The 22,822-nt window shown below is 47.7% G+C and overlaps 3 protein-coding genes across 5 annotated transcripts in view; 2 read left to right on the forward strand and 1 right to left on the reverse strand.

Annotated features, from left to right (window-relative positions):
- The window catches only part of NECAB3 (N-terminal EF-hand calcium binding protein 3), a 29,851-nt gene that overhangs the window by 4,169 nt on the left and 2,860 nt on the right, over positions 1 to 22,822 (reverse strand). For 2 of the 3 annotated variants that reach the window (XM_043989670.1, XM_043989672.1), the window contains exons 2-9: positions 22,367 to 22,391; positions 21,575 to 21,683; positions 19,285 to 19,310; positions 18,137 to 18,234; positions 3,675 to 3,811; positions 2,726 to 2,853; positions 2,380 to 2,459; positions 1,693 to 1,746 (exon numbers count right to left, since the gene is read on the reverse strand). In XM_043989670.1, coding sequence (XP_043845605.1) covers positions 1,693 to 1,746; positions 2,380 to 2,459; positions 2,726 to 2,853; positions 3,675 to 3,811; positions 18,137 to 18,234; positions 19,285 to 19,310; positions 21,575 to 21,683; positions 22,367 to 22,391 — 657 coding nt within the window. The remainder of the gene's footprint in view (positions 1 to 1,692; positions 1,747 to 2,379; positions 2,460 to 2,725; positions 2,854 to 3,674; positions 3,812 to 18,136; positions 18,235 to 19,284; positions 19,311 to 21,574; positions 21,684 to 22,366; positions 22,392 to 22,822) is intronic. The other variant, XM_043989671.1, reaches the window with a different exon arrangement.
- Positions 10,398 to 11,305, forward strand: C2H20orf144 (chromosome 2 C20orf144 homolog). Its single transcript, XM_043989673.1, has 2 exons — positions 10,398 to 10,526; positions 10,922 to 11,305. The coding sequence occupies exons 1-2, from the start codon at positions 10,398 to 10,400 to the stop codon at positions 11,303 to 11,305; spliced, it is 513 nt and encodes a 170-aa protein (XP_043845608.1).
- Positions 15,307 to 16,440, forward strand: ACTL10 (actin like 10). The gene has a single exon (XM_043989669.1). It carries the CDS (start codon positions 15,307 to 15,309, stop codon positions 16,438 to 16,440), a length of 1,134 nt encoding a protein of 377 aa, XP_043845604.1.

Consider the following 22,822-nt stretch of genomic DNA (forward strand, 5'->3'; position numbering starts at 1 on the left):
CATAACAGTCTCTGTTGTTCTCACTCCAGAACTGAATACCTCAGTCTGAAATGATTTAGAGCTGAAAGGAACCCTAGAGACCATCCATTCATAGGGGTCCTAGAACATAAAATCCTATATCTACAGCTAAGTATGTAAGAAGCCACCTAGCCCTACCCCCTCATTGGACAGATGGGGAAACTGAGACCAGAGGAGAAGGATTGGTCACAGCTCACATAGTGTAGAACCTGTCACACTGCTTGGCATGTTGGGGAGGTAGGAGGAGAGGGAGAGATGAAGAAAAATTTGGAACTCAAAATCTTGTAAAAAATGAATGTTATGGGGCAGCTAGGTCGCAGTGGATAGAGCACTAGCCCTGGAGTCAGGAGGACCTGAGTTCAAATCCAGCCTCAGACACTTGACACTAGCTGTGTGACCCTGGGCAAGTCACTTAACCCCAATTGCCTCACCAAAAAAAAAAAAATGAATGTTGAAATTGTCTTTACATGTAATTGGAGAAAATAAAACACTATTTATATTAAAAATAAAAATAAAGGGGGCAGCTAGGTGGTGCAGTGGATAGAGCACCGGCCCTAGAGTCAGGAGTACCTGAGTTCAAATATGGCCTCAGACACTTAACACTTACTAGCTGTGTGACCCTGGGCAAGTCACTTAACCCCCAATTGCCTCACTAAAAAATAAATAAATAAATAAATAAAATTTAAAAGTTCACATAGCTAGGACATGAACCCTCATTCTCTGACTCCCTGCAGTGCCCCACGATGCCTCAGACTCCCTCAGAAGGGGCCTGTGCTTACATATTGTGGCTTTCTGCTCCTCAAATGCCTTTCATTTATTTATTATTTTTTTTTTTGCAGGGCAATAGGGGTTAAGTGATTTGCTCAGGGTCACACAGCTAATAAGTGTCAAGTGTCTGAGGCCAGATTTGAACTCAGGTCCTCCTGACTCCAGGGCCAGTGCTGTATCCACTGCACCACCTAGCTGCCCTCAAAGCCTTTTTATATCAATTATTTCATTAGATCCTGATGATAGCCTTGGGAGGTAGATACTGAAAGAATGATCATGTATTTTATATGCATTTTGCATATGGCACACAGCTGGGGATTAATAAAGGCTTGATTAATTGAATGAATGGGGAATCACTCGCCCAGGATGCATCAGAAAGTTAGTGGCAGGGGCAGCTAGATGGCGCAGTGGATAAAGCACCGGCCCTGGAGTCAGGAGTACCTGAGTTCAAATCCGGCCTCAGACACTTAACACTTACTAGCTGTGTGACCCTGGGCAAGTCACTTAACCCCAATTGCCTCACTAAAAAAAAACCAAAAACCAAATACAGAAAGTTAGTGGCAGAGGGATGACTCCTGATTCACAGCCCTGTACCCTGAGGTACCCTGTACCTTGGTGAAGAGGACATTCTTGGTCGTGAATAAGTTGGACAGGAGGTCCCTTCTGATCCTGTGAGTCAAGCAGTGGGAATCCTGAGATGGAGTCTCAAGATTTAGATTGGGGGATGGGGCTAAGTAGGCGCATGATGGATGACCTGGTTGAACACCAAGCTGTGCCTAAGAACTGCCCACCTATCTATGCCTTTGCACCAGGGGCCTCCGGAAGCATGGATAGCCTCAGCCTCTCTACCCCCACCCCCCAGATACTCCATCCTGGGACTTGCGAACAGCTCTGTGAGGTACTCACCGAGTTTGCTTTGCAAACTATTGCTTCCTTTAAGGGCTCCAGCCGCAGGGTCTGCTAAAGAGAGAGGTGATGAAAAGCAGAGTTGAGGTTGGAAGAGGTGTAGGGATGAAAAGACAGAGCAGGTGGGTATCTGAAGGAACTGGGGGTGTTTAATCTGGAAAAGAGAAGACTCAGGGCTGGGGTGGGGGCGAAGATGCGTGATAGCTACACACAAGTATAGGAAGAGCTTAAGGATTAGAATTATTCTTGACCCCGAATGACAGAATGAGGAGCTATGGGGGATGGGAGGGTGGAGAAGTTGGGGAAGCTACCAAGAGCCACAATTCAAGGCAACATAAGGGGGAAAAATTTTAATGGATCTCTCCAAAAAGGAAAGATACTGCCTCAGAAAGCAAGTGAATTCTCCTTCACTTGAGGCCTTCAAGGAGATGCGGGATGACTATCCATTTGTAGGGTCCTGTTTAGAAGGGATTCCTGCCCATGTCCAGCTAAGCCTGGGGGCCATCTGATGCCAGGTTCTCTGGCTTTGGGATGGTGGGCAGACCTCTCTGGGATACCTGCCTGGCCTCCTGTCAGCTTCCTGAGTAGGCTCATGCCGAGCTTTCTCAGCTGCCCCTGGAATGCAGGGAGAGAGGGGGCAAGGATGCCTTTGACTGCCTGAGCACAGCCAATCCCTGGGACATGTACCTTACACTCCAGCTGGTCTATGAGCTGCTGTAAGCGATTCACTTGCACCGTCCACTGACTGTCAGACTCCACACCTGGCCCTGAGTGTGCCAAGGAGACGGAAGTGGGGCTTTAAAGCCCTGGGCCCCTCCCCCAACCAGGTAACCTTACCCCCGCCCCCTGCTCCTTCTTCCCAGCCAGCCCCCTTCCCCCTCAGGCTGCAGGACCCGGGAGATTGAAGAGACCTGCACCCTCTGGCTTAGGACAAGACCTGAGATACTTTACAGGAGATAGAAGAGGCCTGAGAAAGAAACCTCAGCAGTGTGTGCCCAGGAGGCTCAGCTCAACAGCTGTGAGGCCCACCCACCTGTGTTCAGAATTCCACAATCTGGGGTGTTCGGAGACAGGCAGATGCTCCTCATGGCGCGGCGCCCAGACCTCCTGCCAGCCCGAGGCCGGACTGACTCCTCTGCTTTCTGCATGGGCACATCCATCCTGCAGGGAATAGGCTTGAGACCTGGATGTCTGAGACCACATCTCCCATGGTCCCAGAGGACAACAGCTGCCAATGCAAGGTAGTCCCCAGAGCCTCCCACCCCAACCTCCCTGAATCCAGAGCTTTCCAGGGACATCTCTCATCTTCCCACTGGAGTGAGCCACATCTTTCTCAGAGCATTTCTCTGCCCCACTCTAATCATAAAATCCTAAGATTTAAAACCATTGAAGACCTTAGAGATCAGCCACTTCAACCCCCTTCATTTTAGGTGGTTTGTTTGTTTGGGTTTTTTTAGAGGCAATCAGGGTTAAATGACTTGCTTAGAAAGTGTTTGAGGCTGGATTTGAACTCAGGTCCTCCTGACTCCAGAGCTGGTGCTTATCTAGCTATCCACTTCATTTTAGAGATAAGGAAACTGGGGCACAAAGAGCTTAAGAGATCTGCTGGGGGGGGGGGCGGCGGCGCGGCTAGGTGGCGCAGTGGATAGAGCACCAGCCCTGGAGTTATCTGAGTTCAAATCCGGCCTCAGACACTTAACACTTACTAGCTGTGTGACCCTGGGCAAGTCACTTAAACCCAATTGCCTCACTAAAAAAAAAAAAAAAATTTTAATTTTTTAAAAAGAGATCTGCCTGGGGTCAGACAAGTAGTGAAGCTGGCATCCGAAACCAAGTCTTCTGTCTACAGACACAGGGGCTCTTTCTACTGGCTCAGCTGCCTCTACCTTTTCTCCTTTGTCTCTGCTGCCCTCCTGGACTCCCCACTATTCCCAGCACTGCCCAGTCCCCATTTCCATACTGGGCCCACATCTCATACTTACCGGGCCCCACCCATCTGACCCTCAAGTGTGTCTGAGGCTCCTTCCAAGGAGCCCTGCAGGGCCTGCAGCTGATCCACTGTCTCTCGGAGGAGGAACCGCATTACAAACTGGTCCACTTTGGATGCGTGGTCATACTCCTGGGGTGAGGGCGTGGAGAGGGGAGCATGGAGTCACCAGGACCACCCCCAGGCCTGACCCCCCCCCCAAAACCTAGCTAACCACATGGACAAGTGCTCGCGCGCACGCGCACAAACACACACACACTCCAGCCATCAGGGTTGTTTCCTGCCTCAGGACTGAAATAATAAAAATAACTCACATTTCTATAGTATTTTAAGGTTCACAAAGCTAAATTAGTACAATTATTACTATCCCCATTTTCCAGAGGCCCAGAGAGAAGGGAGTCTTCAAGTCTTGGCTCTTATAGTAGCCATGTGACATGGAGACATGACTTAACCCCTCTAAAAAGGGTTGTTGAGAGGAATGCAATTTGAACACCGTTAAGGGAGACACCATCTATATAGGAGCTATCATTAGGATAGGCTATTAAAAACCATCTAGGGGACAGCTAGGTGGCACAGTGGATAAAGCACTGGCCCTGGATTTAGGAGGACCTGAGTTCAAATTTGACCTCAGACACTTACACTTACTAGCTGTGTGACCCTGGGCAAGTCACTTAACCCTCATTGCCCTGCAAAAAAATTTAAAAAGGGGAAGCTAGGTGACACAGTGGATAAAGCACTGGCCCTGGATTCAGGAGTACCTGAGTTCAAATCCGGCCTCAGACACTTGACACTTACTAGCTGTGTGACCCTGGGCAAGTCACTTAACCCCCATTGCCCCACAAAAACCAAAACCAAAACCAAATTAAAAAAAAAACATCTAGTCTAATCTCCTCTTTTTACAGATGAAGAAACTGAGGCCCAGAGAGAGAGGACCTTGACCAATGTCATCCAACTAATTCCAGATCCAGGAGCTACATAATTCCAAGTTTCCTGCCTCCAATGTCAGTGCTCTTCCCATTAAATCCCTCTGTCTCCCTAGTGAGCTTCAATCTGTGGGTTTCTGTGTGCCACCCAGCCAGCCCAGGCATCCCTGTACCAGCAGGATTAGCTCAAACATCTCAGGCTTAGCTCTCTCCATCAGAGAGTCTGGGGAAGACTCAGGTATGGGGTGGAACAGAGGAGGCCTGGGCCTCTCACAGCTGGAGGATGGCCACACACAGCTGGCGCTGGGCAGAAGGGCCCATTTAAGCCCGCAGGGACCACCAGCCTCCCCCGGGGTTGTCCTGCTGAGCAGTGAGACAGAAAAGCAGCAGAAGTAGCACTGTAAAAAGGTCAGAGCTGCTGAGGGCAGCGGGATGCCCCGGAAGGCCCCAGAAATGCAGCAGAAGAGAATGGAGATCCTGCCATACCCCACCCCCAGGCAAAGGAGATACTAGAAGATGGGTGGGAGGGCCAGGGAGGGTAGGGAAGGGAGGCAAAGCTATGGTTGAGAAAATCTGCAGGGGAAGAGAAGGCAGATTGCATCAGAGCCTCAGATTCTGGGCTTTCCCCTGTAATGCCAGAGGGGCATATCTAGTCCCCAGATGCTCCAGGGAAAGGACTTCTACCCCTACCTCCAACCTCTAAGCCTTTGCAATATACTCGTTGTCTCTCCTTTGTCTTCCTTATGCCCTGGTTCCCTCCTGGGCTCTGTTTCCTCCTCCACCATGGCCTGGAACCTCTCTAGAACCTTCCAATCCCCTCCCCTGGCCCCACAGGCTCTGAAACCTCCTCTCCCCATTCATGGCTGGAAAAACATTACTTCCTTGCCTTCTCTCTGGCCACAGCTGCAGCATACAGGCCCATCTCTCCCCATGGAGGTGTACACTTCTACACATACACATACACTCCAAATGCAGCTAATCTCACCCTGCACATGTTCACACACAATTTCCCACACACTTATACATGTGTACAAACACACCAATCTCTGCACCCTGCACATGTTCACACTTATATAATTTTCCCACACACTTACACATGTGCAAACACACCAATCTCTCCACCCACAATGCTTACAGACTCACCACACTCCAAACACATATAACATCTCCATATACACAAACACCCTAAATCCACAAGCCAATCTCTCATACACAAACACTCACCAGGTGTACATACCCCAAACAAACAATGCATCCTTATATATGTATACATATACCCATACCCTGACATCATACTATATCTCATCTCTCCTTTTTACTGCCAAACTCCTAGGGAAAAAAGAATCATTTACATTTGTTACATCCACTTCCTTCCCTCTCACTTCCCAACCGCTTACAATCTAGTTTTCTGCCCCACTGAAACTGCTCTCTCCAAAGTTACCCAGCAATCTCTTAATTGCTAAATCTAAAGGTCTTTTTTCAGTTCTCATCCTTCTCGACATCTCTCTGCAGCATTTGACTCTGTGGACAAAATAATACCTCCCACTTCTAGATAATTTCTCTTAGCTAAGCCGTCATGACACTACTGTCTTTTAGTTCTCTTCTTACCTGTCTGACTTCTGTCTCCTTTGCTGGCTCATCATCTCCCATGCATTAAAAAGAGATGTCCCCTAGGGCTCTGTCCAGAGCCTCTTCAGTTCTCTCTATATACTCTCTCTCTCAGTGACCTCATCCGTTCCCATGGGCCCAATTATCACCTCTCCCTAGATGACACCCAGATCTCTATATTCAGCTCTATATTATTATAGATCTCTATATTCTCTCTCATAAACTCCAATCCTATATCACCAACTGACTACTGAAAATGTCCTCCTGGATGGCAAGTTGGCATCTGAAGTCTCAACATGTTCAGAACGGCACCCATTAATTTGTCCCCTAAGTTTACCCCTCTTCCAAACTTGCCTATTTGTATTGAAGTCACCATCATCCTTCTAGTCCCTGAGGTCTGTAACCTCAGGGCCATCCTCAACTTATCCTTCTCCCTCAACCACTATATATAATCAATTATCAAGTCTACCTCCACAAACTATCTCAAATCTGTCCCCTTTTCTCCACAGGACCTTGTATCAGACCTTGTGTGATATACTACCTCTTGTGTGAACTATTTCGAAGGCCCCCAAAATGATTTCTCTTTTTCTAGTCTCTCTTCTCTCTGATCAGTCATTTGAACATTTACCAAAATGATCTTCATAAAAGTAGATCAGAGAGGGTGGCAGAATAGTAGGAAGTAGAGACAAGCTCCACCTAACACACCTCCCCCACAAAGATCTAGAAAATGCACCAGACTGAGTCTTGAATTAATAACAATATTAATCAAATGCACCAAATGGTATAACATCTAAATATTTGAAGGAAAAGTAAATGAATTATGAGAAGAAATGGAGAGTAAAACTATAATAGTGGGGCACCTCAATTTATGCCTCTCAGACCTAGATAAATCTAATCAAAAAAAGAAGTGAAAGACCTGAAAAGAATTTTGGAAAAGTTAGATATGATAGAACTTGAAATTTCTGAATAGGCATATCAAAGAATATGCATATTTCATAGCTGTGCATCACATCTTTACAAAAATTGGCCATGTAGGAGGGCATAAAAACCTGACAAATTAAAAAAAATCTTAATTACATTTTTACAGATCACAATGCAATAAACATTATTTTCAACAGAGACATTGAAGAATTAATTAAAATTAGAGACTAAATAGCAATCCCAAGAATTGGTGAGCCAAAGAACCAATCATAAAACAATCATTTCATTAAAGATAATAATAACAATGAGACAACTTATCAAAACTTGGGGGAATGTAGTCAAAGGAGTCCTTAGCAGAAATTTTATATCTCTAAATACTTTCATCAAAAACAGAAAGCAAATCAATAAAATGGGCATGCCACTAAATAAACTAAAAAACCCAACTAAATACCAAAATATAATTTCTATAAATCAAAGAAGAACTGAACAAAATTGAAAGCAACTCAATGAACTAATAAGCAAAATTAGGAGCCAGTTTTTAAAAAATCAATAAAATAGATAAACCATTAGCTAACTTGATTTTTAAAAAGATGAAACCCAAATTATCAGTATCAAAAATTTAAAAGGTAAATTCACAACCAATATGAATTTAGAAGAAGAAATAAAAGAAAGTATTAGAAACTATTTAATCCAATTATATGCCCATAAAATTGCCAACATAAATGAAATTATTAATATTTACAAAAAATATAAAATGCTCAGATAAATAGGACAAGAAATAGAAGACTTAAACTAACCCAATCTGAAACAAAAAATTTAATGAGCCATAATCAAACTCCCAAAGAAAAAAATACAAGATCAGATAATTAACAAGCAAATTTGATCATACACTTAGAGAACAATTCATTTCAATATTATATAAACTGTCAAAAGAAGATTGGAAAAGAAGGAATCCTGCCAAATTCCTTCTATGACATAAATATGATCATTTGATTATAAGTTCCTTGAGGACTGGGGCTGTCTTTTTGCCTTTTTTTTTTTGTGCATCCCTAGCACTTAGCACAGTATCCAGCACATGATTCCTTTGCATAGTGTCTGACATTTAATGTTTATCAATTGATACCTAAACCAGGGAGAGTTTAAACAGAGAAAGAAAACTAAAGACTAATGTCCCTAATGAATATTGATGCAAAATTTTAAAATAAAATCTTAGCGAGGAGAAAACAGCAACATATCACAAAGATGATACACTATGACCAGGCTGGATTTATAACAGTAATATTGGCTGGATCAATACTAGGAAAACTATAAACATAATGCATTAATTATCAAAGCAATTTGATATTGATTAAGAAACTGAGAGTTTGGTTGGTAGAACAGATTAGGTACATGATTAATAAAACCAAAAAGTTTGGTAGCCTGGTATTTGATAAAACCCAAAGTTCCTGGGTAGTACAATAAAAACTCACTATTTGATAAAAAAGAATTGGGAAAAATGAAAAGCAGCCTAGAGAAAACTAGGTGTAGATCAATATCTCAGAGCATATACCAAAAGAAGCTACAAATAAGTACATGACTTAGACATGAAGAGTGACATATTAAACAAGAGGAGCAAAGAAGAAATTATCTGTCAGATATATGGAGATGGGAAGAGTTCATGACCAAATGAAGAAAGAGAAGATAAAATGGACAATTTTGATTACATAAAATTTTTTAAATGTCACACAAACAAAATGAATGCAGCAAAAATTAGAAGAGAAGCAAGTTGATGGGAAAAGATCTTTGCAACAAGTTTCTCTGATAAAATTCTCATTTCTAACATATATGGGGAACTTCAAATTAATCATAATAAAAGTCACTCCCCAATTAATAAGAAGTCAAAGGATATGAACAGGTAGTTTTCAGGGGGAATCTAAATTATCAATAGCTATGTGAAAAAGTGTTCTCTATCGCTATTAATTAGAAAAATGCAAATTAAAATAACTCTGAGATTCTACCTCATACCCATCATATTTGAAAAGTTGGCCAAGAAGGATAATGGCAGGCACATTATGGAGCTATAGCTAGAAAGAGCTATTAAACTGTAAATACCCTTTGACACAGCAATACCACTACTAGGTCTGTATCCCAAAGATATTTTTTTAAATGGAGGGGAGGAATTTAGACAAAAATATTTATAGCAGCTCTTTTTGTCATGCCAAAGAATTGGAAATTGAGGGGATATCCATTAACTGGGAAATGGCTGAACAAATTGTACTATATGATTGTGATGGCATACCATTGCACTACATGAAATGGCAAGCAGGATGTTTTCAGAAAAACCTGGAAAGACTTATATGAACTGATGCATAGTAAAGTGAGCAGAACCAGGAGAACATTATACACAGTAACAGCAATATTGTAAAGATGATCAACTGTGAAAGACTTAGCTCTTCTCAATAATACAATGATCCAAGACAGTTCCAAAGGACTCATGAAACAAAATGTTATCCACATACAGAGAGAGAACTGATGAACTTTGAATGCAGATTGAAGCATATTTTTATCACTAACTTTATTTTCCTTGGTTTTTCTTTTTTTTGTCTGTGTTTTCTTTCACAACATGACTAATATGGAAATATGTTTTGCTTGACTACATATGTATAACCTATATCAAATTGCTTGCCTTCTCAATGAGGGGATAGGGAGAGAGGGAAAGAATTTGGAACTCAAAAATTGTTTACATGTAATTGGGGAAAAAAGAAAATACATTTTAAAAAATAGACTAGGGGCAGCTAGGTGGCACAGTGGATAGAGCACCAGCCCTGGAGTCAGGAGTACCTGAGTTCAAATCCGGCCTCAGACACTTAACACTTACTAGCTGTGTGACCCTGGGCAAGTCACTTAACCCCAATTGCCTCACCCAAAAAAAAAAAAATAGACTAAAAGCCAGAAAGAAGCTTAGAGATCATCAAACCTATCGTTTTACAGAAGGAGGAATAGAAAATTGGGGAAGGATTTGCCAAAGATTATATAGCTATGAGCTTTTCTGAATCTCTCCTCAGACAGAGCAAAGGAAGAAAAGATCTTTGTGGGAGAAAAGACAAGAGGGAGGGGAACTCTAGATGGTGCTGATGAAGTCATGCCTAGTGAGGTCACAATATCCCCTGCCCAAGTTGTTGGAGGGGGAATACAGAGGATAGCCCAGAGGGCAAGGCAAGCCTCAGGATGGGTCCTGGACCATAACGTGAGTATATAGGGAGCCAAAGACACGGCTGCTGCCCACGATGGGTAACTACAACTCTCGAAAGAAAACCAAGGCTCCCAAGCAGGGAAGGAAGGAGAAACCGCCAGAAATGGAGAAGGCCAAGAAGAAGAAGAAGCCCTTCTTTGGCCGATTGAAGAAAAAGTCAAGTGTGAGTGTCTGGGAGAGACCCAGCCCACTGACCCCCTGGGGGAGGCTAAAGGACACCCCTGGCTCTTGGTTCCTGGCTCCTTTCCAAGCCTGGCCTGAAGATGGAAACTTTGTGCTCTGAACCCCTAGCTCATAGCCAGGGAAGTGGACCATGGGCCCAGAGTCTGCCCCCATGGACTGGTCCCTTAGCCTCCCATCCCAGGGCTGGTGCATTCCTCTCTGCCCAGGGATAAAGAGGAGAGAAATCTTAGGAACTCACCAGAAACCAGCCACATGAAGCCCCAGGGCCTTTTCGGATCCAGCCCTCAGTATTTTTCCCTCTGCAAAATAGGAATAGGACCCAGCCTCTGCTGGAGCCAAGGAAGTTTCACCAGCTTTACTCTTCCTCCTCCACAGCCCAAGATTGTGCTGCTCCTGCCCTTGGACAAGAGGAACCAACTGGCAGAGACCAGCATTCCCCCTGGATCCTGGGCTGGGAGGCCCGAGGATGAGGCTGGGACAACAGCAACACCAGCAGCTTCCTCACTGAGAGGTGCCGGTGATGGGATGGATCGCCAGGAGGGCTCTCGGGCTCATGAGATGAAGAAGATTTTGGTATTCCTGCTTCTACTGGATGCCCGCCTACAGGATGAGTGGTGGGGAGTGGATGGTAGTACCAAGAGTGCCCAGGCCTGGCAGCACCTTTACAGCCGTCTGCTGGCTGAGAATGAGACTGAGGGTGAGATTGAGGACCAGCCACGTCCACAGAGGCGCTGGCACTGGACCCGCTACCAGTGCTGAGCCTGAGCAGGGCAGGCAGGACAATAAAGACCATGGAGCATTCAAGTGGCTGGCAAAGGCTGATTTATCACTGGGCTGGCTCTAGGGCACTTGGGGGAAACCCCCTAGTATGGGGCCCTTGGCAATAAAAGCATGGAAATGGGATGGGACAAGGGGCAACTGCCACTCATTTCCCTCCCTTCTCCCTACCCCCAGAGTTAAGTCAAGAGCTTGGAAATCATAGGATTACAGATGGAAAGCTTAACACTATCTATTCCAACCCTTTAATTTTACAGATCTGGAAACCAGTCCAGAAAGGTCTTGGCTTGCCCAAGATCACACAGGTGGTAAGGAACTGAGCCAAGATTTGAACCCAGGTCTCCTGACCCCCAATTCAGCTCTTTTCCACCATTTCCTCTTTCATACAAGTACCTTAGAGACTTATCTAGTCCAACCCTTTCATTTCACAAATGAGAAAACTTGAGGCCCAAAGAGAAGAAAAGAATATTCCATTGCCTAGGAGTTAGTGGCAAAACTGGGATGCAAGTCAAGACTCCTGACACCCAAGGCTCACACTTAATGCTAGTCAGGAGAATTGCTGAGGAATTAGGGCCACTAGGTGGCCTGCCTGGAGCCAGGAAGGCTCATCTTGAGTTCAAATCCAACCTCGGACACTACTACCTGTGTGACCCTGGGCTAGTCACTTAACCCTGTTTGCCTCAGTTTCCTCAGGCAGGGTTCTCAGATATTCTCATGGCTACAACTCTCCTTCCACAGAGATAATTCCCAAATCTACATCTCCAGCCCTGAATGATCTCCCAAGCTCCAAGTCTACATCTCCAACTCCCTGCAGTTCATCTCCACCTAAATGTCTCATATACATCTCAGACTAAATATTAACAAGACCACAATTCTTATTGTTCCCTAAAAAACCCTCCCCTTCCTGACAACTTTATTTCTGTTGTTAGCACCAGCATTCTCCCAGTCATCCAGGCTAGAAACCTTGGAGTCATCATTAGCTCTTCCCTATCCAGTCAATTGGAGCAGCTAGGTGGCATCATAAGTGCACAGAGAGGGTCTGAAGTAAGACTCATCTTCCTGAGTTCAAATCTGACCTCAGACACTTACTAGCTGTGTGACCCCGGGCAAGTCACTTAGCCCTGTTTGCCTCAGTTACCTCAACTGTAAAATAAGCTAGAGAAGGAAATGGGAAACTGCTCCAGTATCTCTGCCAAGAAAACCCCAAATGGGGTCACGAGTCAGATGTGACTGAAACAACTGAATGACAAACAACAAATCTGGTCAATCACCAGTTCCTATCAGCTCTGCATTGACAATATCTTATGTATCAGTTCTTTCCTTTTCCACTCTGACCACATAGTTCAGGCCCTCTCTTTTCTTGCTTGTACTATGGAAACAGCCTCCCCACCAATCTCCTCGCTGAGCTCAGTCTAATCCCTCCAATTCATCCTTCACATGCTGCCAAAATAACCCTCCTTGTACACATGTCTGGTCATTTCACTTCCCTGGTCAAAAGCCTTCCTTCAGTGGTTCCCTATTGCCTCAGTGACAAATACAAATTCATTATAATCTAATGTCTGAGGCCCTACACAATTCGGCTCCAACCTAGCTTTCCAATCTTGTTTTGATCCTCTGCTTTTCCAGACCGGTCTCCTCAAACAAGGCTTCTACTTTCTCATCCTTCTGCCTGGGAGGTTACCTCTGGCCCTAGTTGTCTAAGTCCTATCCATCCTCCAAAGCTCATCTTAAATCTCGTGTCTTCCATTAAGCTTTAACTGACCACTGCAGCCCAAAGTCCTCTGTCCTGTTCCTGTCATTGGGCATGGCCCAGCCCACCCTTATCTCCAGGCATCATTTCACATTTACCTCCTGTCTCCGCTACTGGAATTCCCCTGCATCCCACCAATGAGACCACCATCAGGACCAAAAGAGGAAGCAGTTGAAGGTCTAGCTCTCTGGGGTGCATCTGAAAAAGCCATACAGCCTCTCTGTGTGGAGGGAGGGAGGGAGGGCCAGACAGCGAGGGATGAGCAGAAGGGGAATATGGGACTGGGGGACAGCAGTCTATAAAGATGGCAGAGAGGGCTGGATTCTGATGGGCCTAGCCTAGCCCTTGAGGTCATAATCCCTTAAGCTGTTGCCATTCCCTCCCTCTTTCCCTCAACCCATTCTCTGGCTGAGGCACCTCACTTCGAGGGACCTTGACTAGAAGGAGAGAAGGTAAGAATAAAGGTAAGAAGCAAGGGAATGTTGGAGGATCCTGAGCCTTGGACAGGTTCTAACCCTGACCATATAAGTATAGACAGAACTACACCATAAGGGCAGCTAGGTGGCACAGTGGATAGAATTCCGGGCCTAGAGTCAGGGAGTTTCATCTTCCTGAGTTCAAATCTGGCTTCAGATGCTTACTAGCTGTGTGACCCTGAGCAAGTCACTTAACCCTGTTTGCCTCAGTTTCCTCATCTGTAAAATGAGCTGGAGAAGGAAATGGCAAACCGCTCCAGTCTCTCTGCCAAGAAAACCCAGAATGGGGTCATGAAGAATTGGACACAACTTAAACAACTGACCAATAATAGCATAAGGCAGTGAGAGTGAGGACCAGGGACTGCTCGGGCCCTAGGGACCAAATAGCAAGGCACAAAATAGCTCAGGGGGTCATCGGTTCCTTGGTTGGTTCGCAGAAGAGAAGGGCCGATGTGATCAACCCCCAGCAACTGTCTCCCATGCAGGGAGAAGGTATTGTTGCCTCTTAAGTCACTGGTGACTTAATCACCACATCATAAGGTCATGAATTTAGAACTAGCAAGGCCCTGGTCCAACCCCTACAGTTTATGGAGGAGGAAACTGGGGTTAAGTGACTTGCCCTAAGCGATCCAGACCATGTCAGATGTGGCATTAAGAAACCCGGACTTCTGGTTCATGAGCTAGTCCTCCTTCTTCCACCCAATGTCTCATTCTCTCAGTCTCCACTTTCCCGATCTTCTCTGCAGTTTTTGACATTGTCAGCCCCTCACCCATCACCTATGCTCTCCTCCCTTGGCTTTGGCAGGCACCACAATCTCCTGATTCTCTTCCTCATCTAACTCCATTTCCTCCTCAGTTTTCCTGGATGGCTTTTATTCTCCTAAATGACCCTTTATCATGGAGTCAAACACCCATGTTTCCCAAGAATGGATGCAGAGTTATCATGGGATTTAGAGCCACAAGGGACTTCAGTGATCTTCAGGTCTAACCCCAGCCCTTTAGAGATGAGGAGCCAGAGGGCTAGAGAAAAAGCGACTTGCCCAGGATCATGGAGGCACCTACAACATGGCAATGAAGTGAGTCGTAACACTCTGACTCCAAATCCCCTGCTCCTTCCTTTACGCCATCCTCAGACTTCTCTACCCTCTCTTGTCAGTCTCATGCCCTCCATAAACAAGCAGTTTTTGGTGGGCTTCCTGGGTACCAGGCACTCTGCTGGGAGCTAGCAACAGAAGGACAAAAGTAAAACACTTCATGCCCTCGAGGATTCCATTCGAGATCCCTTCCTAATTTATATTTTCAATCCCAACAGTTTTTTTTCCAAACTCCAGGTCTGCAACTCTGGGTCACTGTTTAGTTGTGTCTGACTCTTTGCGACCCCATGCACATCAATGTTGGCCATGGAGTTTTCTTGGCAAAGGTACCGGAGTGGTTTGCCATTTCCTTCTCCAGCTCATTTTACAAAGGAGGAAACTGAGGCAAACAGGGTTAAGCAACCTGTCCAGGGTCACACAGCTAGTACATGTCTGACTCTAGGCCTGGCACTTTATCAGTTTGTGCCATCCAGCTGCCCCTGCGCATAGTAGCAGCTGCTTAATAAATACTGTCATTGTAACTCTACAGGAAGCAGGTGCGGAGGGGCCAGAGCCTCCTTTAGAAGGGGTGGAGTCCCAGCGGGCAGCCATTCTGAGCAGCAGAGGGAGCAGACGTTTCACCAGAGGGTGTTTCTCCAGAGCAGGGCGGCCCCACCTGTGGCCATGGGCAGGATAGCCGTGGTCATCGACAATGGCAGTGGCTTCACCAAGGTGGGTTTTGCTGGGGAGGAAAAGCCCCGATTTATCCTGAAGACAGCCAGCTGCTTGCATGACTGTACCACTGCGATGCGGGGCATGCCTTGCAGCCTGGATGCCTTGGGCACATCACCGAGCGGAAGCCGCCCCTTGAAGCACGGGATTGTAGTAGACTGGGAAGCCATGGAGAGTTTGTGGCGCCACCTCTTTGCTTGTGGCCTGAAGATCAGCCCTAAAAACTGGCCTGTCCTCATGAGTGACTCGCCCACCAGCCCACCCAAGCATCGGGAGAAGGTGGCTGAACTGATGTTCGAGACTTTCTCAGTGCCAGCCTTCCACATAGCCAGCACAGGCCTGCTGGCTCTGTGCTCCGGGGGGAGCCTCAGTGGGTTGTCGGTAGAAGCTGGGGCAGATGTGTGCCATGCCACACCTATCTACGCCGGCCACACCTGGCACAAGGCCACGTTCCGGCTTGATATAGCTGGGGCAGCCCTCTCTAAATACTTCCATGGACTGCTGCTGGAGGCCTGTCCTGAACTGAGGCTACAAGCCCTACCACGGCGCATGGTCACCAAGCTGAAGAAGCAATGCTGCTATGTATCCTTAGATTACGAGGCAGCCTTGCGCGCCTCCACACTCCGGCTCCCCTCAGCATGCTTCTGCACAGCCGACGGCTGCCCAGTGACCCTGACCGATGAGCGCTTCCGCTGCCCCGAGCCCTTGTTCCAGCCCAGCATGCTAGGCCACAGCTCTCCAGGCCTATCCAGCCTGGCTTTCCAGGCCCTGCAGGCAGTTCCAGAAACGATCCGGCCCAAGCTAGCGGCCAATGTGCTGGTGGCAGGGGGTTCCACGCTCTTTCCTGGCTTCCCACAGAGGCTGAGGCTGGAGCTGAAGGCCCTGTGCCAGAAGCAGCAACAGTGGCCGGCAGTGACCTCAGGGACAGTGTTACATCCACATTTGGTGGCCAAACCGGAGCGGGGCCTGGCAGCTTGGGTGGGAGGCTCTATGGCCGGCTCACTCCACTCCTTCCATCGTCTATGGGTAACACGTGCCATGTATGAGGAGCGAGGTGCAGGCTGTGTGCATGCGGTATTTGATTGAATAAAAGGGAGTGTCAAATGGGGCTATATCTAAACCTGATGCTTAGAATGCCACCAAAGACCACAGAGGACCCTGGAAATGGAGCCACTTTTCTTACTTGGAGAGCAGATAGCTGTCTAGGGGTATGACCTTTGATCCTGGGCAAGGTAACTCCTTGACTACAGGTGGTAACCACAGAGCCAAGGAAGGTAGCCCAGAGCTTACCTTGTGACCATCTGGGGCAAGGCCTTGCTGGGATATTCCTTCCTAAGCAGGCTCTCTGGGAGAAGAGCAGGATCTGTGTGGTTGTAAGGATGCATGATTGCAGGTAACTCAGCTATGAGTGCATACATCTGTGGGAGCCGAAGCGCTGGTGAGTGGACATATCTGTGGGTGTCTGTATGTGAATGTGGGCTGATAGATACATGTAAATAAATGTGCCTGAGTGTGAGCAGAGTTCACAAGGAGTGGAAGCAAAGTCAGTCAAACTGAATCATGTCATGAAACCTGGGGAAACACTGGTAAGGTGAAGAATCACTGCCCTGTTGGATTATTTTGTTTTTTGGTTTTGGTTTGGTTTTTAAAAATTGGGTTCTCTTAAAATGAGACACTAAGAAAACAGGCCCAGGCAGGACAGGGAGAAGGTAGTCTGGCCAGATCCAGCCCCACCAGGCTTCCTTCTTCCTTTTCTCTCTGCTTAGAGAATCTCTGAGCTGTCTCATCAGGTTCTGGGCTCATGGGCCCAACCCAGACACTGCCTCCTCTCCCGTCTCCCTTCTCTCCTCTTGCCTCCCTTAGTTTTCCCAGTAGTGTGTACGGGCACGCACTGTGAGATTTTCAAGAGGATTTTCTTCAAGCTAATGCAAGGAAAATCTCAGGGTTATGGGTTTACAACTGGAAGAGACCTCAACAGTCATGCAAACCAACCCCTCATTTTAAAGATGAGGAAACTGAGGCCTAGACAGGTAAAGTAACTTGCCCAGGGTCACCCTAGCTAGTAAGGACAGAGTCAGGATTCAAATCCAGGTCTTCTGAATCTAGATCCATCGTCCTTTCCACAATGCAACTCTGCCAATCAGTCAAATAAGGCAAACTCAAACCCCAGCACTGTTGGTCACAGAGTGGCCCCTGGACCTCCCCAGCTACGCATCACCATTTATTTGCAGGCATGGACCCTGAAAGTCTGCCCCAACTCGCTTCCAACGATGGGCCTAATTCCACAGTCCTCCCCACAAGCTCTGAGGGTCAGGGCCTCCTGTCATGTGTTTGTCTTGACAAGCTTCCTTCTACCCAGACCAAGTCCTAGTTCCTGTCCCCAACCAGGAAAACGGCTCACAGGTTACACTTCCCATGTCTACCTCAGTGACACAGTCAGACTTAACACATGGTAACACATTCTTACTCATACACACCCAGGTAACACCCAATAACACCCACATAGAGTTTCTACTCCCAACAGACAGTGGGAAGGGGTGAGGGATGAGCAGAATCCATGTGTGTGTGCACATGTTTGCATGGATTTGTTCATCTAGGTATGTGCATATATGGGTGTGTAAGAACAGAGAATGTGTTGGCACAGAAGACCCTCTGTCCTGTGCTTAGCTTATCCCTCAGATCTGGCTGCTTCTCCCAACTCCCCCACCTCCCCTGCCCTCCAGCCCTGGAGACACAGGGAGCAGAGCACTCAGGAGGTCTTTAAACCCAAGTTCCCACTCACCAGCTTGGTGGCGTCCATGGCAGCAAGCACCGCGCTGTTCAGGGCCTCCAGGGCAGCCAGCACTGGTCTGTATGCACCCAGGTGCTCTGAGAAATAGTCTAGGGTTGGGGTGGAGAGAAATAAAGGAAAAGATGACTGAGCATGCTCACTATCGTGTGTCAGCCCACCTGGGGCCCCAGACACTCAGGTCTGTCAGGTTCCTCCCTGACCAGGTCATCTACCTGGCTCACCTCCCCAAGGTCCCCATCTGTCTGGTCAGTGGTTCAATAGTCTCAGGGCCTGGAAACAAGGAGACCAGAGGGGAGGCTGATAAGAAGGCCTAGACAGGGTGGGGTAAGGACAAACAGGGAGGTATCAGAGTAGCCCTTGTAAGGACAAGGTGCAGAGAGCTGGGGGAAAGATGGATTGGAAAGGATAAGACAGGGAGGGCTGGGGTCACTTTCTTCCTGCGCCACAGCTGGGACTTGGGGCCCAACAATGTCCTGCCTAGCTCTATTCAGTGGTGGGGAAAGGGAAGAACCTTCTTCTCTGATTAAGAAATTCAGAACCAGAGAGGCCTGGGCTGTGGATTTCCTTTGTCCAACTGACCCTGCCAAGCCAATACTCTCCTTCCCAATTCCCCTAACAGGGAAGAGGAAGGGCAAGACCTGGACTACTCATGACTCTCCATTTCTCTCTCTCACTCTCTCTCTCTCTCTTTGGGGCAAAGAGGGTCAAGTGACTTGCCCAGGGTCACACAGCTAGTAAGTGTCAAGTGTTTGAGGCTGGATTTGAACTCAGGTGCTCCTGAATCCAAGGCTGGCGCTTTATGTACTGCACCACCTAGCTGCCCCCTCTCCTTCATCTCTTAACAAATAGCACCACACCTTAAAGAGTTATAATAACCCCCCCACCCCTGAATTGTTTATCTCCCCATCCCCATCAGCTAATAAGCGCTCTCCCCTTCAACTCAGGGTTCCCTAAATCCCAGAGCAGGGATATTTCTTAGGAGCCAGACTTCAAGGCCACTGTGGGCTTTGGACTGCTGGAGTGACAGGGCAGTCCTTCTGTACCACCACCCCAGACATAGAATACATAGGCACCCATACAAATATATGAATATATATGAAGGCAGAGCCAGACCCATCAGAGATCTGGCACTGACTTACCGCAAAGCTTCTCGGTCTCCAGATTGCTGCAGGGAAAAGAGAAATCAGGGCTTGTTAGACAGTGTTTGACATCCAAGCAGTGGCTGCTACAGAAATAGCATTGGGGAACCTGCTGATTAGGGGTTTTGCAGTTCCAGAGCCCCCGGCAAGGACCCTCCTCCTCTGCCTTTCCTAATGGGCCAGAAGGAGGTGCCAATCTGTGGCCATTAGCTCTGGTCCCTCCTGGACTGGCCTGGTACCTCACAGGAATGGGAGGTCAGCACTCACTGGGAATAGGCTTTGGAGACCAGAGGGGAAGGGGCTGACTGAGAGCCAGCTTTCAGGGGCATGTGTGCCCAGTCTTATGCACATATGTTCCCGTGTTTGTGTGTATGTGCGCATAGTGGCAGAGCATCTTGGGAAACTCTTTTTATGCCACTCCTGGGTGTTGACTCTATTTCAGGCTCACGGTGCCATTCCAGTCCAACCCCTTTCATTCCAGTCCATGCTCTCTCCTCATCATCCCCTAACTCTCTAAGGATGCTCCCATCAAGCACCATTCATTGCCTTTCCCAAATCTCCCAGGCCCCCTACATCCTCTCAAGCTCCCATCCCTACCCAGACTAGGTTCCCCTGAGGTCCTGTCCCTACCCAGAGACCTCAAAGCCCCTTAGAAGCCAGAGGCCATATCATCTTTTCCTGGAGAGGGGAAAAGAGAGGGGGAAGCCCTCATTTCCTCCACCCCACCCTAATATGTGACCTGCTTGGTATGAGAGTAATAAGCTTGTTCGGAAAGGGCGCTCTGGGCCCATCCCAAAGCCAGACCCCACCTCCTCTGGGGTTGGGATAGGTACAGCAGCCAGAAGCTCTCCTAGACGAGGGGTCCCAGCCCAAAACCTGAAAAGAGCTTGAGTGGACCCAGGACTGTCTAAGGTCAGTCTGATGAGCCCAGATGTCTCTAATGTGGGGCCTGTCCTGTCAGGGATGCTTCTGTCCTTCTTCACCATCAGTAGGATGGGGATTGAGCACAAGCCCCAGTTAGCCCCCTCCTCCACCACCTTGGGCCAGGCCTGGTTGGTGCTACTGGAAAGTGGAGGGGTGCAGAGGAGGAAGCCTGGTTCATCTCCAGGCTATTTTGAGACCCTAGCTTGGATTCATCCCAGCAGGCAGGAGCTGAGCTGCTCAGAGCGTGTCTGGAGGAGGTCCGGGGGAGGAGGGTAGACCAATAACTCAACCTGGCCTTGAAACCTAGAGGTAACCCCAGCCTAACTAACCCTGTGCCTTACACCGAGCCTCAGCCCCAGTTGAACGGCCTGTATCCCCTCATCCCTAGAGCCCCTTGGCTTTGGGAGATACCTCCTCTTCCAGGACTGTGAGGGCGGGACCCCCCTGGGACTCCTCACTCAGCTCAGCTCAGCTCTCAGCTCACGATCAGCTCCTGCCAGCTGCCCCTCGTTATTCTCAAATGCTCATTAACCATAATTAGCACTGAGCTGGTAACGAAGGGTGTGAGTCACCATTCTCTTTCAGGGAGCATCTGCTTAGCAGAGCAGGAGGGACGGAGGAACATTAGGACTGGTGACTCGATGACCCATGGCCCCACTCCAACTGGGGCCCACCCCAGCCCTGGTCCCATTCCCTGTCCCATTCTTCACCCCGGTCATCTCCTCTACCTCAAAAGCCAGGGTCTAGAACCAAGGTGGAAGCCCAGAAATTGCTGAGAACAACTTCTTCCCTCGGACAATGAAGAAGTTAGAGGCGCCTACCTAGCAGATGCTCCACAACTCTGTGACAGGGTACAGCCTATAAAGATTAATGCTAGATGTTTTAGGGCGGCAGCATAGTCTGAGAGAGAGAAAACTGGTTCAAGTATCCAGTTCTTCTGCTAACTTGCTGTGTGATCTTGGACAAATCAGTTCCCCATTCTGGTCCTCAGTTTTCTCCTTTGTAGCATAGAACTGTAGAATGTCAGGGCTAGGCAGCTAGGTGGCGCAGTGGATAGAGCACTGACCCTGGATTCAGGAGGACCTGAGTTCAAATCCGGCCTCAGACACTCGACACTTAACTAGTTGTGTGACCTTGGGCAAGTCACTTAACCCCCATTGCCTCACCAAAAAAAAAAAAAAAAAAGAATGTCAGGGCTAGAAGAGAGCTTTCACTCCCTTATTGTACATATGAGGAAACTGAGGCCCAGGAAGTAAAAGGATTTGCTCACTCCCCTTCCCCCTACACTGTACCCAGGACATAACCTCCCTCCTTCCCCACCTTCAACCATCATTTTCTCAGAGCCCGCATCCTGACAAACACTTACTCTGAGTAATGCCGGTCAATGCTGTTGAACAGCTCTCGGAGTTCCCCAGAACTGAGAATCCCATCTGCAAAATAATTCTGGAATTCCTCAAAGGACAGCTTCCCATCATCTACGGGAACAGGGGAAAAGAGAAGTCAGAAAACAAGCTCAGAATCCAAGCCTCAGCCCCAACCCCAACAGAGGACAGAGAAGTGGGAGACACAGGAATAGTAGTAGGATATGGGGACAGGCTCATCAGGTCCTGTTTCAGAGTGCCCACAGTAACCCACTCTTTCCAACAGACTGGCAGGGAGCGGGGAGATGGCGCTCTTCCTGTCCAGCCAACATCATGACATTCTTCAGCCACCGTTGGCCTATAGGGAGACAGAGGAAGCCCTGCCCTGCATGGTCAAAGGGAGTCTGGGAGTTGTGGAAGGTAGGCTAGTTCGTTGTTTGTGGGTTGGGGAATGGATCTGAGCCGGGACCAGGAGCCTAGGGACTGAGGGGAGGGTGTGGAAGCAATGAGAAATGGGCTACCTTGGACAGGGATAGATAGACAGGAATATGTCAGAGTTTATCAGGAGGCATTCACCAAGGTTCTTTAGGGTTGGGAAGGGGAAAGGAGGGGAGGGTCTGCAGGGCATTGGAGCAGGTCAACCAGGCTTTCCCAAGCTTCCCAATCACTTTCCAAATTCATCTCTTCCTGACTGGCCTTCCAGCCCTAGTCTCTGTACAGCCTCCCTACCCCCAAGGCACTGAGAGACAGAGGTCTTCCTGGCCTCCCCAATCCCCTTTCACTGGGGCTATGCTCACCATTCTTATCTGCTCGACGGAAAACCTGAAAGGAAACATCAGAAAGAATATGTACAAACTCTGTGGCCTCCCCGGGCCTAGCAATAGGACACCTCCCAAACAATGAGCAGTCAATGCATGAGACTTCCTCCCTCAGGGAACCCCCCCAGGCAGAAAAATGGCTCTTAACCTAGGCTTAAGTCCTTACATCTAACACTGTACAGGGAGCATCCCTTGACCACTGTGCCCTATGCCCTTGGGTCCAATAACCCTGCCTTTTGGTTTTATCTTCCCAGCCAATAGGTTACTCAGAATTCAGAAAGAAGATCAATGAATGGAGACCTATGGTCTCTGGATTCAAATTCCAGCTTCAAGTAGGGATTTACTACCTGTGTGACCTTGGACAGAGGGAGACCCCACTTAATCTCTTGGCATCAGTTTCCAAATCTGTAAAATGAGGGGCTTGGACTGAATGGA

The sequence above is a fragment of the Dromiciops gliroides genome, chromosome 2 (genome assembly GCF_019393635.1).
Source record: "Dromiciops gliroides isolate mDroGli1 chromosome 2, mDroGli1.pri, whole genome shotgun sequence".
Classification (NCBI taxonomy): Eukaryota; Metazoa; Chordata; class Mammalia; order Microbiotheria; family Microbiotheriidae; genus Dromiciops; species Dromiciops gliroides.